The following is a 16883-nucleotide window of genomic DNA, read 5'->3' as shown; positions in this document are numbered from 1 at the left end:
GGCCGCCAGTCCGCACCCGACCTTGTGGTCGGCTGTGGATACTCTTCCTTGCCTCCCTTCCTGACTCCTCGTCTGCTGTGGTCCCGATGTCCTCTGTTCTGGCGTTCTCCGGTCGGGAGGGGTTTTGGGTCTCTCGGTCGCTCCCCTCCGGGTGCCTGTTTCTGCCCGGGGCGCCCTGTTCAATTCCCATATTGCGGGTTATGAGGGGTTGTGCGCTTCATTACGGCTGGTGGCTGCGGCCGGCCGGTCCGTGTACCCGGCGCTCCTCCCTGGGTTCTTGCTCTGGGGTTGGACGCCCTGACCCTTGCACCCTTCGAGCCACTCTCCTCCTCGTCCGGTACGTTGCTGTCCCTGGCCCCCGCCTCTTAGTCGCCCTTTCTTCTGCCGGGCGTGTTCGCGACCGTCGGGCCCTGTCCGTTGGTCCTCCCTTCCTTGGGGGTTTCGGATCGGATTGTTCTTGTGGCAGACCCGGCTTCTTGCCCGGGGTGGCGTCCCTGTTTCCCCGCAGTCGCGTGCTCTTTCTCCCTTCCTTCGTTTTGCAACCTAGGCATGGGGGGGGCACTGTTCTCCCCTGGGTCGCTCAGCGGCCCCTTGGCGGTAGGATAGGTCTTTGTTTTTTGTCTTTCAGGATTCCGGATGAGGTCCTCCGGTGGCATGACGTCCTTTGCCCCGATGGCTAAGGGATGCTGTTTTCCCTTGCATCTGTGGTGAAGCAAGTTCCTCTGACCTCCTCGGTGACGGATCGTTCCCTTGGGTGGTGGCCTCCTCTTTGGTGGCCGTGGCGGATGTCTCATCGACTGTATTGGTAATACTGCGGCCTGGTCTTCTCCTTCCACCTTTTCCGGGCTCTGCCGGCTGACCCTTGTGTTGTTCCGCTGGCCTTCCGTTTCGAAGGCTTGGCCCTTTACACGGTTATCCCGCCCTCAGTGTGTGTTCTCTCTAAGTCTCTCGTGGGTGCTGTCATGACGAAAGGAAAAGACTAAATTACGTACCGGTAATGGGATTTTCCTGAGTCCACGACAGCACCCTTTACACCCCTGCCCTTCCTTGTTTGTTTTTTTCACGCTTCGGTGTCCTGGGATTTGTCTGTTTTGTTTACTAATTCATTGTCGGTTCCTCTCCCGTTCTCTGCAACCAACTGATGAGGGAGGGGGACCGCCCCTTTTTATCTGTAGGTTTCCTGTCCTGAAGGGGGCGGATCCCTCTCTCGTGGGTGCTGTCGTGGACTCAGGAAAATCCCATTACCGGTACGTAATTTAGTCTTTCCTCCCCCTCCCCATCCCACGGCTCTGCCTTAAGAGCTGACTCTCAAGATGAGGAGGATGCCCTCACTGGGGGCTCGGAGGCTATGTATCCCTTCGATTTCTCTGAGGGTGACTCAGATCTTAGTGATTTGATTGCTTCTATTAATTCTGTGCTGGATCTCAATCCGCCAGTGTCAGAGGAGCAACTCTCTTTGGCAGAAAAACATCAGTTTACCTCGCCTAAGAGAGTGAAGAGTGTGTTCTTTAACCACTCCAGTTTTCAGACCGCTGTGACCAAACCCAGGGCCTGCCCTGACAAACGCTTTCCAAAGCGTGGTTCTGATGACCGGTTTCCATTTCCACCTGAGGTGGTCAAGGAGTGGTCTCACTCCCCAAAGGTAGACCCTCCGGTGACTAGGCTATCAGCCCGGACCGTTGTGTCGGTGGCTGACGGCACCTCACTTAAGGATTCCACTGACCGTCAGATTGACCTTCTGGCCAAATCTGTGTATGAAGATGCGGGGGCCGCGTTTTCCCCGACTTTTGCAGCAGTGTGGGCTCTCAAAGCCATCTCTGCTTCTCTAGAGGAGATGCATTCCCTCACCAAGGAATCTATGCCTGAGATGGTTACCTTAACTGCTCAGGCTTCAGCTTTTTCATCCTATGCCATGTCTGCCATGCTAGAGGCTGCTCACCGCACTGCGGTGGCTTCAGCTAATTCTCTTGTTATCCGCAGGATTTTGTGGCTTCGAGAGTGGAAGGCAGATGCTTCTTCCAAGAAGTTTCTTGCTGGGCTCCCTTTTGCTGGTTCACGGCTGTTTGGTGAACAGCTGGATGAAATTATTAAAGAAGCTACTGGCGGGAAGAGTACTTCCATGCCACAAACCAAGACCAGGAAACCCGCCCAGGATAGGAATCAATCGAGGTTTCGTTCCTTTCGTTCCTCCAACTGGTCATCCTCTAAGCCTTCCGCCTCGTCTGCTAACTCAGCCAAGGATCAGAAATCCAACTGGCGCCCAAAAGCGCGTCCGCAGAAGACCGCAGGAGGTTCTGCCACTAAGGCAGCTTCCTCATGACTCTCGGCCCGCTCCAGCCACGTCCTTAGTCGGTGGCAGGCTCTCCCACTTTGGCGACGCTTGGTTAAAGCAAGTCTCCGATCAGTGGGTGAGAGACATCATATCTCACGGCTACAGGATAGAATTCTCTTCCAGCCCTCCAAACAGATTTTTTCTCTCTTCTGGTATTCCTCCTGAAGTCATCTCCACTATGACTCTGGCCCGTAAGTCTTCCTCCGTCAAGATCTATCACAGGACTTGGAAAATTTTCCTGTCCTGGTGTCGCTCTTCCGGCCATTCTCCTTGGCCATTCTCGTTGCCGACCCTTCTGTCTTTTTTACAGTCCGGTCTGCAGCTAGGACTGTCCCTCAACTCTCTCAAGGGACAAGTCTCAGCTCTATCAGTGCTGTTCCAGCGGCGTTTCGCCCGGCTGGCTCAGGTCCGCACCTTCATGCAAGGTGCGTCTCACATCATTCCGCCTTATCGGCGGCCCTTGGATCCCTGGGACCTTAACTTGGTCCTCACGGTATTGCAGAAACCCCCTTTCGAGCCCCTTAGGGAGGTTTCTTTGTATCGTCTTTCTCAAAAGGTGGCCTTTCTAGTTGCCATAACTTCTCTCAGGAGAGTCTCTGATTTGGCTGCGCTCTCCTCGGAGTCACCTTTTTTGTTTTTTCACCAAGACAAGGTAGTTCTCCGGCAGACCCCGGACTTTCTTCCTAAGGTGGTCTCTCCCTTCCACCTTAACCAGGATATTTCCTTGCCTTCCTCCTGTCCGGCCCCTGTTCATCGCTTTGAGAAAGCGCTGCATACTCTAGATCTGGTGCGTGCTCTCCGGAGATATGTGTCTCGCACCGCTGCGCTTAGGCGGTGCACCTCCCTTTTTGTGCTAACCACAGGGCGGCGCAAGGGTCTCTCTGCTTCTAAGCCGACCTTGGCCCGTTGGATTAGATCGACCATTTCGGACGTCTACCAGAGTACTCAGGTGCCTCCCCCGCCGGGGATCAAAGCACACTCGACCAGAGCTGTCGGTGCCTCTTGGGCTTTTAGGCACCAGGCTACGGCTCAATAAGTCTGTCAGGCTGCCACTTGGACTAGCCTGCATACCTTTTCAAAGCACTACCAAGTGCATGCTCATGCTTCGGCAGATGCGAGCTTGGGCAGACGCATCCTTCAGGCGGCTGTCGCCCACTTGTGAAGTTAGGCTCTGCCTACTTCTTAGTTTTTTCTGTTTATTCCCACCCAGGGACAGCTTTGGAACGTCCCATGGTCTGGGTCTCCCAAAGGAACGATAAAGAAAAAGAGAATTTTGTTACTTACCGTAAATTCTTTTTCTTATAGTTCCGTATTGGGAGACCCAGCTCCCTCCCTGTTGCCTGTTGGCAATTTTCTTGTTCCGTGTGTTATCACCGGCTGTTGTCGTGGACAGAGTCTCCGGTTGTTCCGGTTCTTACTCGGTTCTACTTGTGGGTGGCTATTCTCCTTCAGCTTTTGCACTAAACTGGCTAGGACGGGCTACCAGGGGGTGTATAAGCTCAGAGGGAGGAGCTACACTTTTAAGTGTAGTACTTTGTGTGTCCTCCGGAGGCAGAAGCTAAACACCCATGGTCTGGGTCTCCCAATACGGAACTATAAGAAAAAGAATTTACGGTGAGTAACAAATTTCTCTTTTTTCCTACCTTCCCCAACAAATTCACAGAGCGAACGCAGAGAGAGGAGGGAGATGCAGCTGCAGTTTACTGTCAAGGCCAAAAGTGTTGGCACCCTTTAAATTGTTCCAGAAAATGAAGTATTTCTTCCAGAACATTATTGCAATTACACAGTTTGTTATTCCTTTGTGTGTATTGGAACTATCCAAAAAAAAAAAGAGAAAAAAATCCAAATTGCACATAATTTTACACAAAACCCCAAAAATGGACTGGACAAAGTTGTTGCCAGCTTTCCAAAATTGGGGGTAAACAACTTTGTTTCAAGCATGTGGTGCTTGTTAAACTCACCTGTGGCAAATAACAGGTGTGGGCAATATGAAAATCACACCTGATACCAGATAAAAAGGGGAGAAGTTGACTCAATCTTTGCATTGTGTGTCTCTGTGTGCCACACTAAGCATGGAGAACAGAAAGAGAAGAGAACTGTTTTAGTACTTGTGAACCAAAATTGTTGAAAAATGTCAACAATCTCAAGGTTACAAGTCGATCTCCAGGGATCTTGTTGTTCTTTTGTTCACGGTGTATAACATAATGAAGAAGTTTACAACCCATGGCCCTGTAGGTAATTCCCTGCATGTGGATAGCAGAGAAAATTTGATTAAAGGCTGCAACTTCGGATTGTCTGGATGGTGCATAAGGCGCCCCAATCAGGTTTCAAAGAAATTCAAGCTTTCCTGCAGGCTCAGGGGGCAGCAGTGTCCGTGCAAACTATTTGTCAACATTTTAATGAAATGAAACGCTATGGAGGAAACCCAGGAGGACCCCACTGCTGACACAGAAACAAAAAAAAGCAAGACAGCAGTATGCCAATATGTATGTGAATAAGCCAAAATCCTTCTGGGAAAGTGTCTTGTGGAAAGATGAGACCAAAATAGAGCTTTTTGGTAAAGCATATCATTCTACTGCTTACTGAAAATGGAATGAGGCCTACAAAAAAAAAGAACACAGGACCTACAGTCAAGTATGGTGGAGGCTCAAACATGTTTTTGGGGCTATTTTGTTGCCTCTGGCACTGGGGGTCTTGACTATGTGCAAGGCATCATGAAATCTGTAGATTACCAAAGGATTTTGGGTCACAATGTAGTGTCCAGTGTCAGAAAGCTTGATTTGTGTCCTAGGCCATGGGTCTTCCAGCAGGACGATGACGCCAAAAAGAAATTCAAGAAGCCCCCAAAAGTGGATGGCAACAAAGCGCTGGAGTGATCTGAAGTGACCGCAATGAGTCCGGATCTATATCCCATTGACACCTTTGGAGAGATCCTAAAATTGCTTTTGGGAGAAGGCGCCTTTATATATGAGAGTGTGCAAAAGAAAAGTGGTCCAGTATGCCAGCTGAGAGGTGTAAGAAGCTTGGGGATGGGTATAGGAAGCGAGTGATTGCACTTGTTTATTCCAAAGAGTGTCCAACCAAATATTAAGTTGAGGTGGACAATTTTGTCCGGCCCATTTTGGGGGTTTTGTGTGAAATTATAGCCAATTTGCCTTTTTTTCTGTTATTTTGTGTTTTTCAAATACACAAAAAGGAAATAAATGTATGTATAATTAAATGTGTAATTGCAATAATTTTTTGGGAGACGTACTTCATTTTCTGTAACAATTTCAAGGATTCCAACACTTTCGGCCATGACTGTGTCTCCCTCAGTATGCGTGTCAGGATGCCACCATGTTACATTTGTATCATTTGTCAGACACATTTGGAAGGCTCCCCGCATATCTGTATCACTCAGCCTCCTCTTGCCTAACAGAGGCCATCAGAGTGTCCTTTCTGCTCCTGCCTGGCTGGTGAACATTGGTGGAATCCTTTTTGTGTTGCATAGAAAGGCATCAAGTAAAGAAAAAAATCACTTCCTTCATGTTGTCTTTGCTTTGTTGTACATTTGTTAATTTATATTATTTTACTTTAATAGTATTTATTTATTTTTTTAATTTCCACTGTATTTATAATCCTGCCTGCAGCTATCCTGAACGAGAGCAACTGCAAACAATCTGCAGCTCCTATTTAGAGCCAGTTCTTCACCAGAACCTGAAGAAACACCCCATATGGGGTTCTGCATCTAAAATCCACCAGTTAGCAGGGTCAATGGTTCAAGTATATGAACAGGTAATGTCTCTGCTTATCTCTCTAAATTAGCCAGTGTCACTCTTCTGACATTCACTGTTCTAGTGCAGACCATAATGCCACAACTGCAGATATATATAATATATAAATATCTAATATATAAAGCTCAGTGTGTGTGTGTATGTCCGCTAAAGGAATTTGCGTCATTGCATTTACAATGACGAAATTTTGCACAGACGCCCCATGTGACTCAGGGAACGTCATAGACTATGTTTTGACGGGAAAATTTAACACCGCGCTTTACAGTTAGTCTCCAAAATCCTGCCTCCATTATACTGATTGGAGGTGGGAGCTACAGGGTATTAATAACAACTGTCAGTTGTTGCTATAGGAAAAAATAAACTGTTAGTATAAAAAGCTTATGTGTGAGATAATAAGATGTTGGTGGGGAGACGGATAGAGAGACAGAAAGAGACAGACAGAGACAGACGTGGAAAGAGACAGACGTGGAAAGAGACAGACGTGGAAAGAGACAGACGTGGAAAGAGACAGACGTGGAAAGAGACAGCCCGGCAAAGAGACAGCCCGGCAAAGAGACAGCCGGGCAAAGAGACAGACAAAGACAGACTGGGAAAGAGACAAAGACAGACGGAGAAAGAGACAGGCGGGGAAAGAGAGCGACAGACACACACATAGAGACAGACACAGAGATGGAGACAGATAGACTGATACAAATACAGACAGAGACATAGACACAGACAGACAAGGAAAGAGACAGACAGAGAGACAGACAGACAGCGACTGAGAGAGAGACAGTTACTACTACTACAGCTAGTGTATATATAATGTTCAGAAACCTCCCAAGGTAGCATGTGTTACATACAGGCTATGCTGCCTCTTTCTTATTGTTATGTTGCAGGTTTTCCTTTTTAAAAAAAGTTCAAATTATTATATTATGAAATGACGGCATCATGTTAAATTCTTCATTTTCTCTTTAGGTGCGGATAAAGTTTTCAGTCGATGACTATAGCCATTACCTGTTTACACCGTGTATCCTCACACAGTGGATCCTCGGTCTGTTCAGATACGACCTATCTGGAGGTAGGTTTTTTTAATTATGTTTTTTTGTTATGCATGTCTATTGTGTGCCAAGGTATCCTGTCTCCTCGTTGTAATAACAGACCTTTCACAGGATTTCGCCATACAAAATACATACATAATTGCATACATCTTTTTGATCTGATGAGGCTGGACTTCTTATGTTGAAAAGTTGTGTATGAATGACTATCTAATAATTTGCTCATTTTAATATTGGGACTATATTAGCCATTCTGACATGAAATTTCAAAGTTAGTACACCAACTTCATTAGGCCAAACAGCTCTGTTTAATGGGAAGTTGTCAGCAGGATATCATTCTACAAAATATGCGCAGATAGCGCTTTCAAAGGGCGAAGTCAGATGGCTGTATAACACTGATGCTGATCGCATTGCTATGCCCAGACTGGCTGGCAGCTCTCCTGACCCAAGCGTGTGAGCTACTTAGAAATACATGCTGTCATGCTCGGGTTAGGAGAGCTGCCGACCAGTCCAAGCGATGCGATCGTCATCCGAGTTATACAGTCATCTGACTGCGCCCAGAGGCAAACCCTGCAATACCTTTACATGGCCTGTCCATTCCTCCTTTACTAAGAAATCAGGGTTTGAATAGATATGCAAATAAAGCTGAAGTGCTTTCAGCTCATGGAAGCTGTTCCCAAATCTTTGTCACTCCTGCTCTATTCCCTGCTCACTGCCGCTGTCTCCTCCTGTCTGACAGACAACCTCTAGTGTTATGATCTGGCAACCGTGGACGATCACAAAAAATCCCATTAATCAGGAAAAAGAAAACTACAGGAGTAGTTGGAAACTGAGCTGACCGCAATCCCCTATCTTATCAGACAACACTAGAAGTAGCAGTGGGATGTTCCTATCACACCTAGACACCTCGTCACTGCTGGAGAAACTTGCTACACCTCAAAGTTAGAAATGAGGAATCCTAACATGCCTTGGAGCAGTCCCCAAAGAAATAGCAAGCCCCCAACATGCAACAACGGTGATATAAGAAAAAACAATACACAGATAGAAAATATAGATTAGTAAAGATGAGGCTCGACTTACTAGATACGACAGGACAGGACATATAACTGATTGTGGCCAGCAAAAAACCCTGCAAAAAATACCAAACTCCTGATAGCAAAAATTACTAAGACCACTGGGTCTTCCCCCGCTATATCAGGTACTCTTGTGCCAGACTCTTTAAAGTGAACTGCAGATATAATGGGAAGAACCAAAATCACAGAATAAATAATATTCTAAAGTGCAACTTATCCAAACATGAACAGGGAGTAAGCTCCCTTTTTTGCTGGAGGAACTGCCCTGCTCACAAAAGCAGAGAGACAGATTCTCACATACAAGTAATCAAACACAGAACCAAATGGAATAAGCAGAAACACCCTTAAGTGCAATTTCAGCAATTAAGCACAGAAACTAGCAATCTTTATCTGTAGTAGATTCAGGCACAGAATAAATGGGAGAAACCATCTTCAGAAGCAGCAGGAAAATATGCATCACCGGTGGCCATCAGGCAGAAAATGCTCTTCTAAATAGACCGGATACAATTTCAGATCTACAGGTTCGGGAGCACTTGGGCACCAGCGATCATAATATGGTAAGCTTCAACATAATATTCAATAGAACATTTCAAAGGGGGAATGCTAAAACCTGGAATTTTAGGAAAGCTGATTTCAACAAATTAAGGGAAGAGCTTAAATGTGTAGATTGGGACAAAGTCATGGTAACTGGGGATACCGAACATAAATGGGGTAAGTTTAAGGATATACTACTAGAGTCCTGTAAAAAACGTATACCCTCTGGTAATAAAATGTCCAGGAATAAAAAGAAACCACTATGGATAAATAAGACTGTACAAAGTATAATAAAACAAAAACAAAGGGCATCTAAAATCTTAAAGGCTGAGAATACAGAAATAGCATTTCAGAAGTATAAAGATATCAATAGGAAATGTAAAAAAGAAATCAAACAAGCAAAATTAGCTACTGAAACAAAAATCGACAATGACATTAAAATAAATCCCAAAATCTTTTATAAATACATTAATGCCAAAAGGAAAACAAAGGATAGTATCGGCCCCTTAAAATATAATAACAAGTTAGTTATAGAGGACAAACAAAAGACTGAGATATTAAATAGGCATTTCTCATCTGTATTCACCAAGGAACTGACTGTACCAGGGATCATTCAACAAGTGAAAAATCAAAGTCCACCACCCGATATAATTAATTTAACACAAGATGAAGTACGCCTACGTCTGAGTAAATTAAACATTGACAAATCCCCAGGGCCAGATGGCATTCATCCACGAATATTGAGGGAATTGAGCTCCGTAATCGACAGACCGCTGTATCTCATCTTTTTAGACTCACTTGTAACAGGGTTGGTGCCTCAGGATTGGAGGATTGCTGATGTGGTACCGATATTTAAGAAAGGTAAGAGGGTAGATCCAGGCAACTACCGTCCAGTAAGCCTGACATCAGTAGTATGCAAAGTTTTTGAGGGCATTTTAAGGGATGACATGCAAAAATATATTGCAGAAAATAATATGATAACTGACAAACAGCATGGATTCATGAAAGATAAGTCGTGTCTAACCAACCTGTTGGGGTTCTATGAGGGGGTAAGTTCAAACCTGGATATTGGTAATGCAGCTGATGTGATTTTTCTTTGTCGCTCCATTGGGAGACCCAGACAATTGGGTGTATAGCTTCTGCCTCCGGAGGCCACACAAAGTATTACACTTTAAAAGTGTAACCCCTCCCCTCTGCCTATACACCCTCCCGTGCATCACGGGCTCCTCAGTTTTAAGCTTTGTGTGGAAGGAGGCACACATCCACTCATGCATTCTCATATTAGTTATATCGGTTGGAAGAAAAGTGGGCCCCCACGGGGCCCCCGGCATGTTCCCTTCTCACCCCACTACGTCGGCGGTGCTGTTAAGGTTGAGGTACCCATTGCGGGTACAAAGGCCGGAGCCTCATGCTGTTTTCCTTCACCATCCCTTAGCGGCTCTGGGAGAAGTGGGATCCTGACCGGTCATCCATTTACATGGGACCGTGCTCCCTCCGCAGCCCCTGTGGGAATCTGCCGGACAGGAGTCTATTCATCCTCAGGGACCGGGCCCTGCATCGCTAAGGTACTCTGTGTCCCCATGGGGGCTGTGCATGGAGCGCCTTCTTCCCGGACGCTGCAGCAGCTGCTGATTTGTGAAGACCGGCGGACTTCCGCGCCGACCGCACCTGCTTGTCGGCCGCGGTCTTAAATTTAGTCCCCGGCTTCATTGCGGCCTAGTAGCAAAACTCCCGCCCCCGGGCCTGCCTGTCAGGGGTAAGGGCGGGACTGCCGACCTGACGTCGGTTGTGAGGGCCGGAGCATCCTATATGTTTCCTCCCCCCTCACTGATCACTGTGGGGACCCCAGATTCCCGCACTTTTCTAGCGCCGCCCACGGCTCCACTCCTCCCCTGAGAGCTCCGGCAGCCATTTTTTGGCATTCTGCCGGTGGAGGATTCTCAGTGAAGAGCTCTGCAGCTCCGGGGGACCTAAGGCAGGGAATCTGGAGGACACACACTCCGCTTTTTAGCGGTCGGTAAGCCACACCGGTCACCCGGTGCTGGTCCCCCTAGGGTGCCGGAATAGATACGTATTTATATATATATATTTCTGTTCGGTCAGGCTGTATACCCTTTCCCATATACCCTCAGTGATCACTCTCCTAGGAGACAACAGCATGTCGTCCACAAGGAGCAAGGGTGCTAAGGCACAGGGTTTTTTTGCGACCTGTACCTCTTGTGCGGCTATGTTACCTGCGGGTTACACCTACCCTCACTGTGAGCAATGCTCGACCCCTGTTTTGCTTGCTCAGCCGGAGCCTCGGTCACTAGTGGGCCCCTCGGCTCAGGTAGACCCCCCTGATCCCCCTGTCCAGGCGACAGGGACAGAGTTTGCCGTTTTTGCTGAGAAACTCTCTGAGTCACTTTCACAATCCATGGCTCAGTCTATGGACAAATGGTCTGCCAAGCTGCTAGAAGCTTTGCAGTCCAGACCGGTCCTTACACAGGCCCCGGGCCCTGTTGGATCGTCGCCTCCAGGCCCCTCTTGGTCCGCGCCGCAGCGCGCTCCCAGGGGGGGCCCTAGGTCTCACGTGGAGGACTCCTGCCCGGACCACAGTCCCAGACCGGCTAAGCGGGCTTGCTGGGAATCTTCCCCGACTTCTTCACGCTGCTCGGGGTCCCAGCTTGAGGACTCTCTGGAGGACGAGGCGGATGTCGCAGCTCAGGGCTCTGACCCTGACGTTGCTCTCAATCTTGATACACCTGAAGGGGACGCCTTAGTAAATGACCTTATCTCGTCCATCAACCAGGTGTTAGATCTATCTCCCCCGCCTCCACCTGTAGAGGAGTCGACTTCTCAGCAGGAGAAACACCAGTTTCGGTTCCCTAAACGTACACGGAGTGCGTTTTTCGATCACTCTAACTTCAGAGATGCTGTCCTGAAGCCCAGAGCGGTTCCGGACAAGCGCTTTACTAAGCGCCTTACTGACACACGTTACCCCTTCCCCTATGACGTAGTTAAGGGTTGGGCTCAATGTCCCAAGGTGGATCCTCCAGTCTCTAGATTGGCGGCTAGATCTGTGGTATCGGTTGCAGATGGCTCATCGCTAAAAGATGCCACTGACAGGCAGATAGAGCTCCTGGTGAAATCCATCTATGAAGCCACGGGCGCGTCTTTTGCCCCGGCTTTTGCAGCCGTGTGGGCACTCCAAGCTATCTCAGCTTGTCTGGCTGAGATTAATGCGGTCACACGTAATTCTGCTCCGCAGGTTGCGTCTTTGACTTCTCAGGCGTCAGCTTTTTCTTCCTACGCCATGAACGCAGTCCTAGACTCTGCTAGCCGTACAGCGGTGGCATCCGATAATTCTGTGGCAGTCCGCAGGGCCATGTGGCTGCGCGAATGGAAGGCAGACTCGGCTTCCAAGAGGTTCTTAACCGGTTTGCCGTTTTCTGGTGACCGATTGTTTGGCGAACGATTGGATGAGATTATTAAGGAATCCAAGGGAAAGGACTCATCCTTACCCCAATCCAAACCTAAGAGACCTCAGCAACGGAAAATACAATCAAGGTTTCGGTCCTTTCGTCCCTCCGCCAAGCCCCAATCCTCTTCGTCCAGCAGGCCGGAGAAAGGCCAGAGGAACTCCTATGCGTGGCGGGCTAAGTCACGCCCCCAAAAAGCCGCCGGAGGCAATGCCTCCAAGGCGGCCTCTTCATGACTCTCGGCATCCCCGAACCGCATCCTCGGTCGGTGGCAGGCTCTCCCGCTTTTGCGACGCCTGGTGGCCACATGTTCAAGACCGATGGGTGAGAGACATTCTGTCTCACGGTTACAGGATAGAGTTCAGCTCTCGTCCTCCGACTCGTTTCTTCAGAACCTCTCCGCCCCCCCGATCGGGCCGACGCACTTTTTCAGGCGGTGGACGCTCTGAAGACAGAAGGAGTTGTGATCCCTGTTCCCCCTCAGGAACATGGTCGCGGCTTTTACTCCAACTTGTTCGTGGTGCCAAAGAAGGACGGTTCATTCCGTCCCGTTCTGGACCTCAAACTACTCAACAGACATGTGAGCACCAGACGGTTTCGGATGGAATCTCTCCGCTCGGTCATCGCATCGATGTCACAAGGAGACTTCCTAGCATCGATCGACATCAAGGATGCTTATCTCCATGTGCTGATCGCACCCGAACATCAACGCTTCTTGCGTTTCGCCATCGGGGACGAACACCTTCAGTTCGTGGCATTGCCTTTCGGCCTAGCGACAGCCCCACGGGTGTTCACCAAGGTCAAGGCATCCGTTGTGGCGGTCCTACACTCTCAGGGCCACTCGGTGATTCCCTACTTAGACGATCTCCTAGTCAGGGCACCTTCTCAGGTGGCGTGTCAAAACAGCCTTACCGTAGCTCTGGCGACTCTCCAGCAGTTCGGGTGGATCATCAACTTCCCAAAATCCAAGTTGACACTGACCCAATCACTGACTTACCTTGGGATGGAGTTTCATACACAGTCAGCGGTAGTCAAGCTACCGCTGGACAAACGGCTTTCTCTGCAGGCAGGGGTGCAATCACTTCTTCGGGGTCAGTCACACCCCTTAAGGCGCCTCATGCACTTCCTGGGGAAGATGGTGGCAGCGATGGAGGCAGTGCCCTTCGCGCAATTCCATCTGCGGCCACTCCAGTGGGACATTCTCAGCAAATGGGACAGGAGGTCGACTTCCCTCGACAGGAACGTCTCGCTTTCCCTTGCAACCAAGACGTCTCTTCAGTGGTGGCTCCTTCCCAATTCTCTATCGCAAGGAAAATCCTTCCTACCCCCAACCTGGGCTGTGGTCACCACGGACGCGAGCCTGTCAGGGTGGGGAGCGGTTTTCCTCCACCACAGGGCTCAGGGAACCTGGACTCCGGTAGAGTCATCCCTTCAGATCAATATTCTGGAGATAAGGGCAGTGTATCTAGCCCTATTGGCCTATCATCGGTGGCTGGAGGGCAGGCAGATCCGTATCCAGTCGGACAACGCCACTGCCGTCGCATACATCAACCACCAAGGCGGCACTCGCAGTCGTCAAGCCTTCCAGGAAGTCCGACGGATTCTGCAGGGGGTGGAAGCCACAGCCTCCACCATCTCCGCAGTTCACATCCCGGGCGTAGAAAACTGGGAAGCAGATTTTCTCAGTCGTCAGGGCATGGACGCGGGGGAATGGTCTCTTCACCCAGACGTGTTTCGAGAGATCTGTCGCCGCTGGGGAACGTCGGACGTCGATCTTATGGCGTCACGGCACAACCACAAAGTCCCGGCATTCATGGCCCGGTCTCAAGATCACAGAGCTCTGGCGGCGGACGCATTAGTTCAGGATTGGTCGCAGTTTCGACTGACTTATGTATTTCCTCCTCTGGCGATGCTGCCCAGAGTGTTGCGCAAGATCAGGCCCGACTGCCGTCGCGCCATTCTCGTCGCTCCAGATTGGCCGAGGCGGTCGTGGTACCCGGATCTGTGGCATCTCACGGTGGGTCAACCGTGGGCGCTTCCAGACCGCCCAGACTTGCTGTCACAACGGCCGTTTTTCCATCTGAATTTTGCGGCCCTCAACCTGACTGTGTGGCCATTGAGTCCTGGCTCCTAGCGTCCTCAGGGTTATCTCAAGAGGTCATTGCCACCATGAGACAGGCCAGGAAACCAACGTCCGCCAAGATCTATTACAGGTCTTGGAGGATCTTCTTATCCTGGTGTTCTGATAATGGTTTTACTCCCTGGCCTTTTGCCTTACCCACTTTTCTTTCATTCCTTCAATCCGGAATGGACAAGGGTTTGTCACTCGGTTCTTTCAAGGGACAAGTATCGGCGCTGTCCGTATTTTTTCAAAAGCGTCTGGCCAGGCTTCTGCAGGTCCGCAAGTTCCTCCAGGGAGTTTGCCACATAGTCCCACCTTACAAGCGTCCGCTGGAACCCTGGGATCTTAACAGTGTGCTAACGGCTCTTCAGAAACCACCTTTCGAGCCGCTGCGGGATGTCTCTTTATCACGTCTTTCGCAGAAGGTGGCATTTCTAGTGGCAGTTACATCACTCCGTAGAGTGTCGGAGCTGGCAGCTTTGTCATGCAAAGCCCCCTTCCTGGTTTTTCACCAGGATAAGGTGGTTCTGCGTCCTGTTCCGAAATTTCTCCCTAACGTGGTATCTCCCCTTCATCTCAATCAGGATATCTCCTTACCTTCATTTTGCCCTAATCCAATTCACCAATGTGAAAAGGATTTGCACTCATTAGATCTAGTGAGAGCACTCCGGTTCTACGTGTCTCGCACGGCGCCCCTGCGCCGTTCAGATGCGCTCTTTGTCCTTGTCGCTGGCCAGCGTAAGGGTTCGCAGGCTTCCAAGTCAACCTTGGCTCGGTGGATCAAGGAACCGATTCTTGAAGCCTACCGTTCTTCTGGGCTTCCGCTTCCTTCGGGGCTGAAAGCCCATTTTACCAGAGCCGTGGGTGCGTCATGGGCATTGCGGCACCGGGCTACGGCTCAGCAGGTGTGTCAGGCAGCTACCTGGTCTAGTCTGCACACTTTCACGAAACACTATCAGGTGCATACCTATGCTTCGGCAGACGCCAGTCTAGGTAGGCGAGTCCTTCAGGCGGCGGTTGCCCACCTGTAAGAGGGGGTCGTTTCGGCTCTTTTTATCAAGGTATTCTTTTACCCACCCAGGGACTGCTTTTGGACGTCCCAATTGTCTGGGTCTCCCAATGGAGCGACAAAGAAGAAGGGAATTTTGTTTACTTACCGTAAATTCCTTTTCTTCTAGCTCCTATTGGGAGACCCAGCACCCGCCCCTGTTCCCTTCGGGCTGGTTGTTCTTTTGTGTACACATGTTGTTCATGTTGAATTGTTCTTTTGGTTCATGGTTTTCAGTTCTCCGAACATCCTTCGGATTGAATTTACCTTAGACCAATTTATAAGTTTCCTCCTTCCTGCTTTTGCACCAAAACTGAGGAGCCCGTGATGCACGGGAGGGTGTATAGGCAGAGGGGAGGGGTTACACTTTTAAAGTGTAATACTTTGTGTGGCCTCCGGAGGCAGAAGCTATACACCCAATTGTCTGGGTCTCCCAATAGGAGCTAGAAGAAAAGGAATTTACGGTAAGTAAACAAAATTCCCTTCATTTGGACTTTGCAAAGGCATTTGATACTGTACCATATAATAGCCTTATACTTTAGCTCCAGAAGCAAGGACTAGGGGACACAATATGCAACTGGGTAAGGAATTGGCTAAAAGATAGGAAACAAAGAGTAGTCATAAATGGTACATTCTCTAAATGGGCTATAGTCAGCAGTGGGGTGCCGCAGGGATCTGTGCTTGGACCGATTCTTTTTACTCTCTTTATTAATGACCTTGTGGATGGGATTGATAGTACAGTGTCAGTCTTTGCCGATGACACCAAACTATGTAGGATATTAAAAACTGACCTGGATAGTACAATATTACAAAAAGATCTGGATAAGATGTCAGAATGGGCAGATACTTGGCAAATGAGATTTAATGTTGATAAATGTAAAGTAATGCACCTAGGACGGAGTAATCCTATAGCTGCGTATACATTAAATGGAAGTAAACTCGGGACTACAGAACAGGAGAAGGACTTGGGTATTCTCATTACAAATAAGCTGAGGAGCAGCACTCAATGTCAAGCAGCAGCTGCTAAAGCAAACAAGATTTTAGGGTGTATAAAAAGAGAGATTAGATCCCGTGTTCCCAACGTATTGTTACCCCTCTATAAATCACTTGTAAGGCCACATCTGGAATACGGGATCCAGTTTTGGGCTCCACATTTTAAAAAGGACATTCAGAAGTTAGAGTCAGTTCAAAGGCGGGCAACTAGACTATTACAAGGAATGGAAGGCCTCCCATATGATGACAGGTTGAAAAAGTTAGATATGTTTAGCTTAGAAAAAAGACGTCTCAGAGGAGATCTCATTTATATGTATAAATACATGTGTGGTCAATATAAAGGACTGGCACATGACTTATTTCTTCCAAAGACAGTACTAAGGACAAGGGGGCACTCACTGCGAGTGGAAGAAAAGCGATTCCGACAGCTAAATAGGAAAGGGTTCTTTACAGTTAGAGCAGTCAGACTGTGGAATGCCCTACCACAAGAGGTAGTAATGGCAGATACTA

General features: G+C 48.8%; 1 protein-coding gene across 3 annotated transcripts in view; it reads left to right on the top strand.

Moving 5' to 3' along the window:
- DYNC2H1 (dynein cytoplasmic 2 heavy chain 1) overlaps positions 1-16883 on the top strand; it is an 852364-nt gene that overhangs the window by 344289 nt on the left and 491192 nt on the right. For all 3 annotated transcript variants that reach the window (XM_075337457.1, XM_075337458.1, XM_075337455.1), the window contains exons 45-46: positions 5962-6106; positions 7063-7165. In XM_075337457.1, coding sequence (XP_075193572.1) covers positions 5962-6106; positions 7063-7165 — 248 coding nt within the window. The remainder of the gene's footprint in view (positions 1-5961; positions 6107-7062; positions 7166-16883) is intronic.

The sequence above is a fragment of the Anomaloglossus baeobatrachus genome, chromosome 2, assembly GCF_048569485.1.
Source record: "Anomaloglossus baeobatrachus isolate aAnoBae1 chromosome 2, aAnoBae1.hap1, whole genome shotgun sequence".
Classification (NCBI taxonomy): Eukaryota; Metazoa; Chordata; class Amphibia; order Anura; family Aromobatidae; genus Anomaloglossus; species Anomaloglossus baeobatrachus.
This window is presented reverse-complemented; position numbering and strand designations above follow the sequence as displayed.